This window comes from Pygocentrus nattereri, chromosome 12 (genome assembly GCF_015220715.1).
Source record: "Pygocentrus nattereri isolate fPygNat1 chromosome 12, fPygNat1.pri, whole genome shotgun sequence".
NCBI classification, from domain to species: domain Eukaryota; kingdom Metazoa; phylum Chordata; class Actinopteri; order Characiformes; family Serrasalmidae; genus Pygocentrus; species Pygocentrus nattereri.
The window spans coordinates 27,790,981-27,804,324 of NC_051222.1; the positions used below are offsets into that span (position 1 = coordinate 27,790,981).

The following is a 13,344-nucleotide window of genomic DNA, read 5'->3' on the forward strand; positions in this document are numbered from 1 at the left end:
GCTCAACTCCCAAGCTGAATCAGTGTTATTGAACCTTAAGAATTAGATACCTTAAGCATGAACGTTCCTGATCTCCATATTTCAGGCATTTGCTTTTTAAACTACACATCTTATGAATTAACAGAAAGCTTCATCTCAAGGGTCTGAAAGGGGGATTCCATTTTCAAAATTTCTGCATAGACTATTCATTGAGATGTAAACAAATTCATTCAGAGTGGTTTGATGGATTTGATTGGATGTGGACATGATTAAAGGTCAGAATTCAAAACCTTGTAGCAACATCTCACTCTTCAACCTTGTTAATTCACACTGCTTAATAAATAATATTGGTTTTCCTGATGCCATCGGTGTGGCATACCATCTGAAAACAATTCTCATCATTCTCAAATGTCTAGGTAGTTCAGACGAATTGAAAACAAAATTCTGAAAATATAAATGTTCATGGTTTCACACAAGTATCTATACATGTACTATATTTAAAAAAAATATGTACAGTACATGGACATGTCTCTGGAACTCAACTTTAGCAGTCTGGAGTTTTTCCACAGGGGGCACTATTAAGACACAAGTCACTTCTCAACTGACTAAAGTACTGATGACAAAGCTAATTGATTAATTTCAACTCAAAAGTAAAAAAAAGAAAAGAGGATGGTGTATTGGACATTTGATAAGGACTGACTGGATGTAAGTTTGGTAAGCAGTTTTCAAGTTAATCAATCATCTGACCCATAACAACAATCAAACACTAGCTTCAAAAATCTTAATGAATAATTTTGCTTATTTGCAATTATTTCCAGTTAGCTTATCCCTCTACTGCACACAGTATGAAAGTGTACACCCTTTTGGGGTGTGTTGCCTTGAGGCAGCATTGTGCGACAATGAGAGGAAATGATATAGAGCTGTGTTGAGCTGAAGTGTTGAGCCCTGGCTTGTGACGGGCTATATCCGTTCCTCTTTCTTGCAGTGTTGCTTGTAGGCACCAAACATATTTCTACAAATTCACATAACAAAAAAATTGATACTGAACATTGAAAAAGAGGTTTAAAGGTGTCCACTAAGAAACACGCTTGACCAAGTACATGTTTTTTATTGATCTACTCAAACTTTGACTTACTCAAATACTTTACTGTTAACTCTATCGTCGTCTTTAAAAATGCATGTTAGTGTAAAGTGAGGAAAATGAGTGTGTTGCCCTGAGGCAACATTGTGCAATAGAGGGCTAACTAGCTAGCCACATAACATTAACATGACTGCTGTTTGAACAGCTACTTGTGTGAGATTTAGTTCTGCTTTGTTTGCCTGCTGTTATTATGATTTAACCCTTTTTTACATTAGCCAGAATATGCAATTTGTGCTTGTTTTGGAGGAGGTCCCTCAGTTAAACGATGCATTTTTTTCTTCAGTAACACTGATGGAATATATTTTAAGGAAAAGAATCATTTACATTTTTTTATATAAAGAAAGTTACAGTTGTGCAGTCTCTTCCAGCATGGCAATCTTTGTGGAGAGAGGTGTATTGCTGTCACCCCTCAATGCTCACCAGCAGCTCAACACAGTCACAACATTTCACATATAAAAATCCAACAAAGTCCTAGTTCATCTGATAACAGAGTTACAGGGAACAGTATTTTATTTGATTATATTCATTGAATCAAGTGTTTTTCAAAATTAACTTATTTTCAAGTTTTAATGTGTGTCAAGGCACACAGAAATCATGGCTGTGTGAAACTTTCACCACACAAAGTTAGCCTGAAAACTTTCTTGTTCACCATGAACTTTGACTTAGCAGGACACTGCAGCACAGTTAACACGGTGCATGAAGTATTCTTACATCTTGTTGGACCCAGTTTTGCGTGAAGCCGGTGATTACTACTAAAGGACACACTAGAGGCAAGGGAGAGACACAAGCACAGTGCTAACATAGATAGTCTGTCTCTTAACATGATTACAACATCACCCCTGCTGTTTGTCCAGATGAAAAGAAAGAAGATGAGGGGTGGCTGAATTTGTGAGCTCTGGCCATTTAGGAGCTACCAGTGCTTCAATGAGTCATTAGCTACCCTCTTGTCTCAATAACGCCTCATGTAACTATGCTAATGCCAGTAGCACTATGCGGTTACGGACCTTGGTGTACAGTGAGTCACCAGGGGAACGAATGGCGACTCATTAGGTGCAATAAAGGCTTCAGAAGCCACATTACCTTGATGAAGGACCCTCGACCCAATGCCTCGTCCACATCGTTTGAAAAGGCCTTTCGCACAAAGAGCCAACAGAGATAAATAGGTGGATCAGGCCTATTCACACCTCTGAACGCTCGTCCCTGGATATTTTCTGAAATTACTTTGTTTGGCTCAGCTACTATGATTTTCCAATTGGCCAAAAACTATTACTTTCTCTCACATTCTATTAAGAACCATATGCCTATGATGAAGGGAAATCATGCAGCTGCCTCTGGGAAGTGAATTTCTGAGGTTTGCTAGCAGCATCTATTAGCATAATAACTGTTGTGTAACAGTGCTCCAGTGTCACTGTCATTTTCTCTTTCTAACAAAAAGCAATATGGGACTGTATTCCAGTATAATCGAGACAAAGACACAAAACGTGGTACACTAAAATCCTGCAATTATTATTCCATCACTCACAGGTGCTCTCAGTCTAATCTCACCACACATCTGTGACTACAAAACACAATATGAGTTGCTAATAATGTAAGAAATAAGTAAGATAGAATACATATTCTGAAAGAACCTACCTAGTGATGACTCTGTGCATTGCATTTTACCACGAAATAAGAATCACATATTACTGTATAAATTGAGGTTTGGAAGAACTTTACAATTTTGTTGAAAATTATTAATTTATTCTACTATCCTACTAGCATGCATTCATTGTTAATCATAAAAAGTAATCTAGCCAAAGATTGCTATCATGGCTAATGAAGGTTAGCATAGGTCTAAAAAATATTAGGATTTTTGGTGGAAAGCTCTTTAAATCATTACTGAAAAACTTAACTCATCCAAAAATGCTAACATGGCTATTGATGAATGAAAGCTAGTTTGGATCTGATAGCATGAACTCAGCATGAACTACGTACTAATGGTGTAAGAAATATATAAGGAATACATTACCTATAAGAATCTATAGCCACCAAGTGGTAACTTTGTGCATTGCGGTTTACCACAGCATAAGCACTATACATTTTTTAAGCTAAAGAAGACCCTTATGATTTTGGCGCATTTTATACAACAAAGTGGTGATACCAACCTAGTGGACGTCTCAGCTTGGTCCTTCCTTTAGTTGTAGGAGGAGAAAAAAAAAACAGGAGAAACATCAGATGCTACATATATTATGCATGAAAATGACATTGTACAACATGGTACTGTAATAAAGAAGCTCTCAAGAAGGTCAGCAAGCTTGTATGGAAAGGCAACCATTCATTAGCCAACACATGCATATTATACATTACATGCATATGATGCATAACATACTGAAGGCAGAGACACAAAGCACAGGCCTAAGAATGTGAACTATACAGACAAAGATTTTCTGAGGTAACAAAAATGTGAGTATGGGCCTGTATTTCTGTATTTGTTCGTGGTGCAGTTGCCTCAGTATTTCCAGGCTCAGGTTTGTCCTAAAATGCCAGCAATATTAAGCTAAAGGAGATATTATTCCTTCAAAATAGTTCTAAAACTAGAACTAGAGATAAAGCACAGAAAGCCTAGTATAGCACAGTCAGCATGACTTTTTATTATATTTCTTTATTATATATAAATGATATTTAATTTAAACACATTGGCTTTTATTCATTGTTAGCGATATTGGGATTCTGGGTGTGAAGCTCTTTAAATCATCACTGAGAAACCTTACGCATCCAAAAATGCTAACATGGCTGTTAGCCCCAACATGGATCTGTTAGCATTAATACATGTCAGTTTGCCCCCTCTCAGTGCTAGCTCCCACTTATTGTTAACAATAAAACTACACTGAAACATGCTTACACGGCTGAATGAAGACTATTTGGCATGAACTGATGTTTGATATTAATTCACTCACTATCTTACTAGCTTTCATTCACTCTTCACTGCCATGATAAGCTGTTAGCACAGCTAAAAATGAATGAAACCTAGTCAGGGTTTTCTAGAAGAAACTCAGTTTCCATAATATTGATTCGCGTCCTTCTACCGTCCAAATTCCTTCTACCCTCCAATATTGGTTCGCTTCATTCCTACCCTCCAAAAAACTCAGTGTTGCTAAGAATGAATGAAATCAGTTTTTTGGAGGGTAAGAATTCCTTTATATTGTTGCTGCTGATAAAACCTCAATCATCCAAAAAGTGCCAGCATGGTTAAAAATAAATCAAAGTAGAACAAATCTGTTAACAGCAGCAACAGTTGACTGAATTACAGTTGACGTGAAGTTGACGTGAAGTTTTGGTGGGGGTAGGTGGAGGAATTGGGAAGCCATTTTGTAGGCAAACGTAGCCAAAGCCAAAATACAGTTACTGTAAACTAGCTAAAAATCAGGACAACATAGCATAACCTTGAAGCATAGACAACCACTATGCTGGAGCATGAATTACGTAACTAGCTGCCCAATACAGCAATGCTTTATGCTTTTTTCCTTCTTACGTTCCCTCTCCACTGTGTGAAAGCAGACCTTTCAAGTGTAATTTCTTACATTAGCGGATGGTCTTTCTTTCTTCTCCTATAAAGTAACCATTTCAGAGATTTCTCTCTCTGTAGCTGGGGCATTCTCGAGGGCAGGTGATGAAAGGGCTATTATCTGAAGCTGGAGCCTGGACAATACTGGGCCTTAGGTAGGCTTTGAGCTTAACATCAGGCAAGTATAATACAAGACTGTTTTCTTCTTTTCTTATTACGGAAAAGAAGATTTCAAAGGTAATGTCCAGAATGAAGAGTAGCATGTGTAAGTGTATGTGTAAGAAGAAATATAGGGATCAAAAAGCAAACAAAAGACTACAAATGCAAAAGAAAGGGTTGCCATCCACAGATTAACCCTTTAATCCCTTTAATGTGTGACAAAGACTAAAAAAAATTCAGATTTCAGAGTTAATGCTTTAGATAGCAAAGAAAAGTGACAATTGTACTGAGAAATCACTGAGGGTGAAGTGTAGAGTAAATGCCAGAAATAACCACTTAAGACATTGGCAAGAGGTTCCCTGTAGCTAGAAAAGAAGAGAAGACCCTGCTAGGGCACCCAACCCTCTTTTATAAGTGTGTTTCTAGTTAAAGGGGAACTCCACCAATTTTTCTAAACCTTTGCAGTTATAAAAAAACTCATTCAGAGTGGTTTGATGTGAAATGCTTACAGAGGAACTTGTCTGAAATCCTTAATGCCTGCAAAAGCTAGCACACAGAAAGCTATTACATGAAAGGGTTATGAATAAGAATAAGAATAAGAACAAGACTACATGTGTAGGTTCCCTGGTGGTTTTGAATAGTATAAAGCGACTATTTGTGTTGTGGACATTGTGACCACTGGTTCCTATCACTTCAACTGTATAGAAATCTGAGCTTGAGTCCACAATTAACCCTTTCACAGCCAGCCACTCTGAATGACTGTTTACAATCTCACTGTAGAAATTTTCCCCTTTAAACTTGCTGAAATCTGCTGCCAGAGCAGTCACGATGCATGCACATTCACATGTGGCCAAAGTGAAAGGTAGCAGCACATAGAATCACAGCTTTCTGTGAGCTACCATGTTTCCTATCACTGTATAAAAGATGCATGAGGCTTACTTTACTGTTGTATGTGCTGGGATTTTTTGGGCAAGTGTCGGCTCATTCAGAGCGCAGTTCAGATCAGTGAGAGCTTATTACTGACTGGCATTATCAGAGTACCAAAACAAATGTGATTATGTGCAACTTATATTCTTATTCATGTGTTGGCTTATTCGAACATGTAAAAAAGGTAGATCATGTTGTCAGATCATGTTCCTTACATATCACAAAAGGCAAAAGCAGCACTGAGAAATCATGTTATTAACACAAAAGAGCACATTAAACAACAGAAACACACATTTTTTGCGATCTGCCTTAAATGGTTAACAGGCTTTCTGTTAATTTCTAATTATAGGGAAACATGTTGAGATTATTGTTTGTGGTAATTGATCGTACCCTACATATACAGTAGCTTAGAGTGCTCTAGAGTGCTTTAAGCTCTTAAAAAGGTTAAAATGAGCGGGTGTGAAAAGATGAACAGCACAGAGAGCAAGTAGTAGAGCCGCTGCCAGAGGGTTTATACCTACTTTGTAGGACTGCAGGTATGCAACGCCTTCAAATGAGGCTTCCAGGTAGCAATGGAAACCGAGTTTTCATCAGCCGCATAGCTACGCCAAACACACTGCATGCCAAAAAAAAACAAAAAAAAACACACACACGGGACGGAGAGGAGGAACGAGGGATGAAAAGAGGGATAAAAAACAAAAGAAGGAAGGAAAGAAAAAGGAGGACGAGGCCACAGTGAGAAAATAAGGAGGGGAAAAAAAACACACACAAAAAAATAGAAACAAAACAAATGCAGATTAGTGAAGAACATGGTTCAAGGTCCTCCGGTCCTTACAGGCTTCTATACATGCCTTGGCACAGGTAGGGCTCTTTCATAGAGCCGCCAGGTGGCCTCCAAGTCAGAGCGGCTACCGTCGGTCGAGTAATAACGCCACGCTGCCTGATACAGGACCATTAGGAGCGGAGAGGCTTATTATATCAATATATCAAAGGCAGCTGATATAATATAGCAAGCATGACACAACAGAAACATTAAATATACACTCAAAAGTTCAAAATCCGTGTTTTCATTAAAGGACTAATTTCATGGAAAACCCAGTTTTCTCCAGCTTATTTTGAAATACAAGAGATGTAGTCAAAGTCTCAGAATGTACTGCTCACTCATATGGAAAATAAGCTAAAAATAACAGCCTGTTTTGAAATTAGGGGTTTTATGAACTAAGAGCCAGAACTAATCATCCAATATCAGTATCTGACCTCACTAATGCTCTTGTGGCTCAATGCAATCAAATTCACATATCAACACTCTAACATCTAGTATAAAGCCTAAGAGGAGTAGAGGCTGTAAATGCAGCAAAAGGGACAAACTCCCTATTAACACCCTTGAGTTGAGAAGAAACGCTGGATGAGCAGGTTTCTACAAACTGTAGTAATATTTAAGGAATAGGGGTGTAAATATGCACCAATGCTGCAGTTATAATGGATTAAATTAAGTACTTAGTCTAAGCTATTTTCATTTTGGTGCATTGTCTGTATTGTGGCTTGTTATTAGCATCTCTGGTTGTGAACACAAATTCGTGTCACATTTGTGTAATTCAGTGTATTTTTGTGAACAATTCTGTTCATGGTAGAAATCCGTCAAGGCAGAGATTTAATAATATGACATCTGATATAAGTCTAGTCAGGGCACTGTGTAGGCTGGGAAGTGTTACCTGTATAAGGCAGGCTGCAGGGTTCCTTCTCTTCTCAAAGTGCTTCTGCCTGTGCTGCTCCTGAACCTTCAGAGCAAAGCCTGAACCCAGGATACCCTACAAAAACAAGCAGAGTAAAGATGAGCTGAGGGTCACTATGAAGCTTAAGGCTTCCAGGTAGACACTAAAAACAACACTTTATGTATCTCCAATACTGACAAAAAGTTTTCTCTCTTCAACTTTACTGGATAAATAGCAGTTTCTCCATGTTGTGGAAATCCTACAGTGAAAATATATCCAGCAATTATGCATAAATTTAGTGTTATGTGACAAGATTTCAGAGAACGCCTGGTAATATGCCACCTCGTAGACTCGGAACAGATCCAAGTTTACCACTTATATTTACTTTGTCAGCAGTTCAAGTGAAATCTTTGTTATAAACTCAGAAAGTATCAGGTTTATGAGTTTAGGAGGACCATCCTAATGCAGCATAATTCAATTTGATGGAAATGAACTGCTGGCAGCACTTCTTTTTTCAATGCACATTAAGTTTCTAATCCTTTGCTGCAGTTGTTTGGGTACTGAGCTATGCCTGATCCGAGACGGACATGGGTTTTAGGACTCACTGCAGGCAGAGCGAAGAAGGAGATGCCGAGGAGGGCGAAGCCAGCAGACAGCATGCGTCCAGTCCATGTCTTAGGAGTCTTATCCCCGTAGCCTATGGTGGTCAGAGTGATCTACATGACAAGAAAGGACAAAAAAAGCAGATAATAATTATTAACGTTATTTACAGTTAGGCCTGACCACACTGATTGACCACTGAAAATATTTAAAAGAAATGTAAGAAGTGTAACTCATGCCTGTGTTGCTCTAAACATTGTAAATGAAACAATAATAAAAATATAAATAAAATAATAAAAAAAAAAAATTGAGGTGTATACGTATGCAAAAGTTTGGTCAAATGATGTGTTTGTTGATCTTCTAAGTGAAAATAACTTCACACATCCTCTACAGAGAACAGATTTAAATAGGACATTATCTGCTAATTTTAATGAACAATTAGTTTACTTGCTGAATTTTATACATCAGTAAAAGTAAAACATAAAAAGTGGCCTGTGAAATTGGCATGGCACACTTTATATTTAAAATTTTATTTATACTCCAAAATACTAAAATTAACAGAGAAATGTCACATTAAAGTACGCTCTCCATAGAGAAAGTGCTACTTTCTTTTCCCTTAGAAAAGCCACAAAACTTGTAATTTGGCCCCCAAACATTTTCATTTGACTGTATGAGGTTTTCAAATGACATTGACAATTTTGTTCAGCTTGTCATTGCACAGAACTACACATGCACCCCTAGTTTGCCTGCACCACTTTATAGACACTGAGGGTGGAGGGAGTGATGGAAACCCACCGTGCCCCACCACAGTGCATCAGCGTAGGTGGAAAACTCTTTATTGAACTCCTTCTCCACAAGGTAGACCAGGAAGGAGGAAAAGATCAGCACCAGAAAGCCAATGTACCAGGCAGTCACCAGCTCCTACACAACACAACAGCACAGATTAAAGTGAACCAGAATTCAAAATCAACCTCTTTTACCTTGTTAGTTCATGTCTCTGATTATATCAAGCATGACTTATGGGGCCTATGGGCTAAGTGGCAGGGGCAAGAGAAATGGGATTGGTCCTAACTGTAATGACTTTTTCCTGCCTCTTAAATGTTTTCTGATTTATTTATTATATTTATATTGTGTCGGCTGCCATGGGGCACGCTGCCTCTCATGAGTGCAGAAGCTTTGCTATGCAAAATGCCATTCAAAGAGGCTCAAGGTGTCACGATTGGCCCCTCCCAGTTTTTGTTTTTCTAGGCCGGCCCCCTCGTTTCGTGACTCCGCCCCTGATTGTTTTCACCTGTCCCTTGTTTTCCCTTTGTTACTTAAGCCCTGTGTTTGCACTTTGTCTTTGCTGGTCTTTGTCCTTGCTCTGTTTGATGTATCGGTCTCTGTTTGATGTTTGCTTTGTCTGTGTAGTTAGTCTATTCTGGTTTATGTCATGTCTGTACCACAATCTAACCGTATTGGCTCATTGACCATAGACTGTTCTGACCATGATCCTAGATTTGCCGTCAATAAAAGTCGCTTACCTCCGCACATGCGTCCGCTACCTCGCTCCACGTCACACATGGGACATGAGCAGCCCCAGTGAAAAGGACTGTTTATGTTGTTGCTTGATGTTATATGTTGTGCTTTGTTGCAGTTAATGTGTGTATGAGTTTATTTGTTATTCTGTGCCGGGTTTGGTGTCTAGTTAGAGTGAGTGGCACATTTATCAGCATTTAAATTTCTGTATCATTACTGGTAGCTATGGTTTGGTAATGTTCTGAATGCACCAAACAGACCTCAGTAGTTTGCTATGGTTAATCCCAGATTACCTTGCTGTGAGCATAAACTACAGATCCTAGCAGCTTCCAGGTGCCCCCGCGGCGGTCCATGCGCACCATGCGCAAGATCTGCAGGAAGCGGAGGCTTCGTAGTGCTGAGGCGGCAAAGATGTTGCCCTGGCTACCAGCCGAAACCACGGCGACCGAGGCTATCAGCACTATGATATCTGATGGAGAGATGGACAGTAGGAAGAAGAAGACAGATAGGAGGGGGGGGAAACAGATTAGGAAAAGTGTCTTAAAAAGAAATATATATATATATATATATATATATATATATATATATATATATATATATAGACTCCATTGAGCACTTGTGTCAGTGGTAGTTCACCAGTTAGCTAAAATCATTCATTAGAAGGATCTATATGTCCAAAGGTTTGTAGGCACCTATTCATCTAATGTTTCTTCTAAAATCAAGACTATTGATAGAGAGTTTGTCCACCTTTGTGGCAGTAACAGCCTCTACTCTTTTTGGATGGCTTTACACTGTATGTTGGAACACTGCTGTGCGGATTTGATTGCATCCAGCCATAACAGCATTAGTGAGGTCAGGTACTGATGTTGGATGATTAGTTCTGGAGCATTCCAACCCATTCCAAAGGTAATATGAGCTCCATCACTCCATAGAACACAGCTCCACTGCTCCACAGCCCGATGTTGGGGGGGCTTAATGTCTCTGTGGTCTGAGAGTGAACTTGAGTGATCATGAGCTGCTCCAGAGCTTCCAATTCTATTGGTCAATGCATTATTTTGGAGATTATACAAGCTGCATGTGCACAACTGAGCATTTGTATCAGCAGTAATTAGAGGGGTATGGATACATTTAGTCATACAGTTTAACTAGATTACATTATTTAATAACAGCTTAATAACAGTAATGCAATTTCTAGAGTCGACAGTTAATAATGTGGTATTGCTACATTAGTTAAATGTCATTGTATACACACATACATATACAGTGATTATTCATATTCAGTTTACACTGTGTATTGACTTTTTTTTAAAACATCAAAACAATGACAAAATTGACAACAATGTATGAACAGACTACTACAATCTGCACTTTTGAAGAAATTTCTCTGCTTTTCAGTGTTTGGTACAGTGCATGAACCTGTAGTCAAGAGTAGCCAGGTTCACAGCTTTCCCACTAAACTGGGCTAGTTTGACAACACTGTTGCAGAAGGAAGTTTTTACATTTCAGCCTCTGGTGGACGGCTTTTAAGCAAACTTCAGCTTTGGAGATTTTTGCTAGACGTGCCAACCCCTTCTGTAGGTAATGTAAAAAATACAGCAAGATCTCAGGAATATGTTTGAAAAGAAAAGCAGGTATGATGAGCAACGTTAATGAAGATGGTAGGATAAGATGTTAGAGAGCTTTGGACTGCCAGAAAAACTCAGTCTTAGAGGGGATGTGACAGACACACCTGGTTGTCAGATGAACCCCCATCCCCTTTAAAATTCTTCAACCACTGGCTACAGAACTCAATAACTGGCTATATAAGTGATAATTAAGGATCCAAGTGCTATGTCTAAGTGTTGGCCTTGTAATCAGAAGATAGCAAGTATGATGCCTGGGGATGCCCCAGCCATCCACAGTTGGGAGTCCAAGAAAACCTAGTACTAGCGAAAAACTAGCGATAGCCCTCCCTTTCCTCCATGGCTCTAGAAAGCTCCTCCTAGCCTGTTGAGTTGTCCAGTAATGTTGCATTATGAGTAGTTTAAAAAAGCATGTGCTTGTTTCCAACCTCCTAGTGTGGTAGCATGCATGACAGAGGGAGATCTAGCCAGAAACAGAAAAATTAAGCATACAAATTTGATATATTGGGTAAAAATACCCCCAAAAAAGTTAATTTTAAATTTAAGAGCAGAACGTTTCAGTGTGGAGATCTCTCTGTACATGTTCATGCATTTAGCTCAGTCAAAACATAATGAGATCTCAAAATGACAGTTTTTGGAAGTGCTAGATGACTTTTGTCAGTCAAAGAAAATGTCTAAAGCATAAAAGGTGCTTTAAGACTGTACACAAGGAAACGACTGAGCACATAGATCCCCCCATAACAGCACTAAAGTTAGAGGAGACTGAGAACATACTATGGCTGCAAAGTGGAGATAATCAGAGGGACAAGAATTTACATGTATCCTCTGAGAGAGAGAGAGAGAGAGAGAGAGAGAGGCCAAAAGTTCACATGAAAACCACATCCACTAAAGAAGCTGTACCAAACCCTCAAAGAACACAAACTCTCCAAGCCTCAAGCCGAGGAATAATATTAGCTTTCTCTCAGTTTCTCTTATTTTTTCCCTTTTATGCCACTCCTCACATTCCATCCATCTCAGTCTCCTCTGAAGAACGTCCTGTCACTCCGTTATCCTCATGTTCCTTGCTGTTTTGTGTCATAGGTACTGAAACTGAAGTGTTAGCGGTGTGTTTTTGGCTCTTCAGGGAGTCTGCAGGAACCTGCTGATTTAGCAAAGCGTTCTCATCTTCATAAATCATAAACTAGCTGGCCAGAACAGCAGAATGTGGACACACAGGCTCGGTGAAAAATACATGAAGCCTTCAAATTGAAGGCTGTGGACTTGTATGTGTACCTGACAATCCAACTGCGTGAAAATAATGAGAAAATGAACAGTGACAGAAAATGTTCACTCACTGGACATTTTATTAGACACACGTAGCAATATATAACTGTATGTAAAAGTCTGGACACCCCCAGTCAAATAACATGTTTTGTTGATTTTCTAGGAGAAAATTAGTTACACATCCTCTACAGAGAGCACACTAAGGCATGACATTTTTCTGCACAATTTAGTGCATAATTTCTATTTAAAATACAGAACACACAATATACAATGTGACAAAACCTGTGCATAGGCCATGTTTTTCATTTATAAATTCTCAATGTTGCCCTGCGATGGACTGGTGACCTGTCCAGGGTGTATCTGGCCTTCTACATGATGACTGCTGGGATGAGCTCATCCCAAAAGACAAATGACATTTCATTGATTCTCAAAAGTGAAAACACAACATTGTTCAAAAGTCTGCAATCACACATCATAATATTTGTTATACAAAAATAACTAAAATGATAAAAATGATATAAACGATATGAAAGATACAAATCTAAACATAAACCGGTGGTTTATTCACAGTAAGTATCTATTTCTAGTAATTTCTTGTCATAAAGTACTATAAATAGCAATTTGATCAATGAGATTTGCTCACTGTGTTTTGAAAGTGAGGAATTCTGGAAATTTTATTTTAAATTCATTCCTGATGCTGTATAGCTTTCTCAGTTATTACTGGAGTCATCTGCAGCTTCGATCAGTGTCGAAACGCTCTTCATTTTAAGATTTTATACAAATAATATGATACTTATAGAATAATAGTATCATAACAGCATATAGTATCATCAATAGTATCATAACATAAACATTGTACACATCTGCAAGAAAATATTT

At 38.5% G+C, this 13,344-nt stretch overlaps 1 protein-coding gene across 1 annotated transcript in view; it reads right to left on the minus strand.

The window, feature by feature from the left end:
* The window catches only part of kcnq5b (potassium voltage-gated channel, KQT-like subfamily, member 5b), a 167,773-nt gene that overhangs the window by 18,615 nt on the left and 135,814 nt on the right, over window positions 1-13,344 (minus strand). Inside the window, exons 4-9 of the mRNA XM_017721803.2 lie at window positions 9,874-10,049; window positions 8,858-8,983; window positions 8,068-8,178; window positions 7,463-7,558; window positions 6,272-6,366; window positions 3,265-3,291 (exon numbers count right to left, since the gene is read on the minus strand). Of these exons, the coding sequence (XP_017577292.1) occupies window positions 3,265-3,291; window positions 6,272-6,366; window positions 7,463-7,558; window positions 8,068-8,178; window positions 8,858-8,983; window positions 9,874-10,049 (631 nt within the window). The remainder of the gene's footprint in view (window positions 1-3,264; window positions 3,292-6,271; window positions 6,367-7,462; window positions 7,559-8,067; window positions 8,179-8,857; window positions 8,984-9,873; window positions 10,050-13,344) is intronic.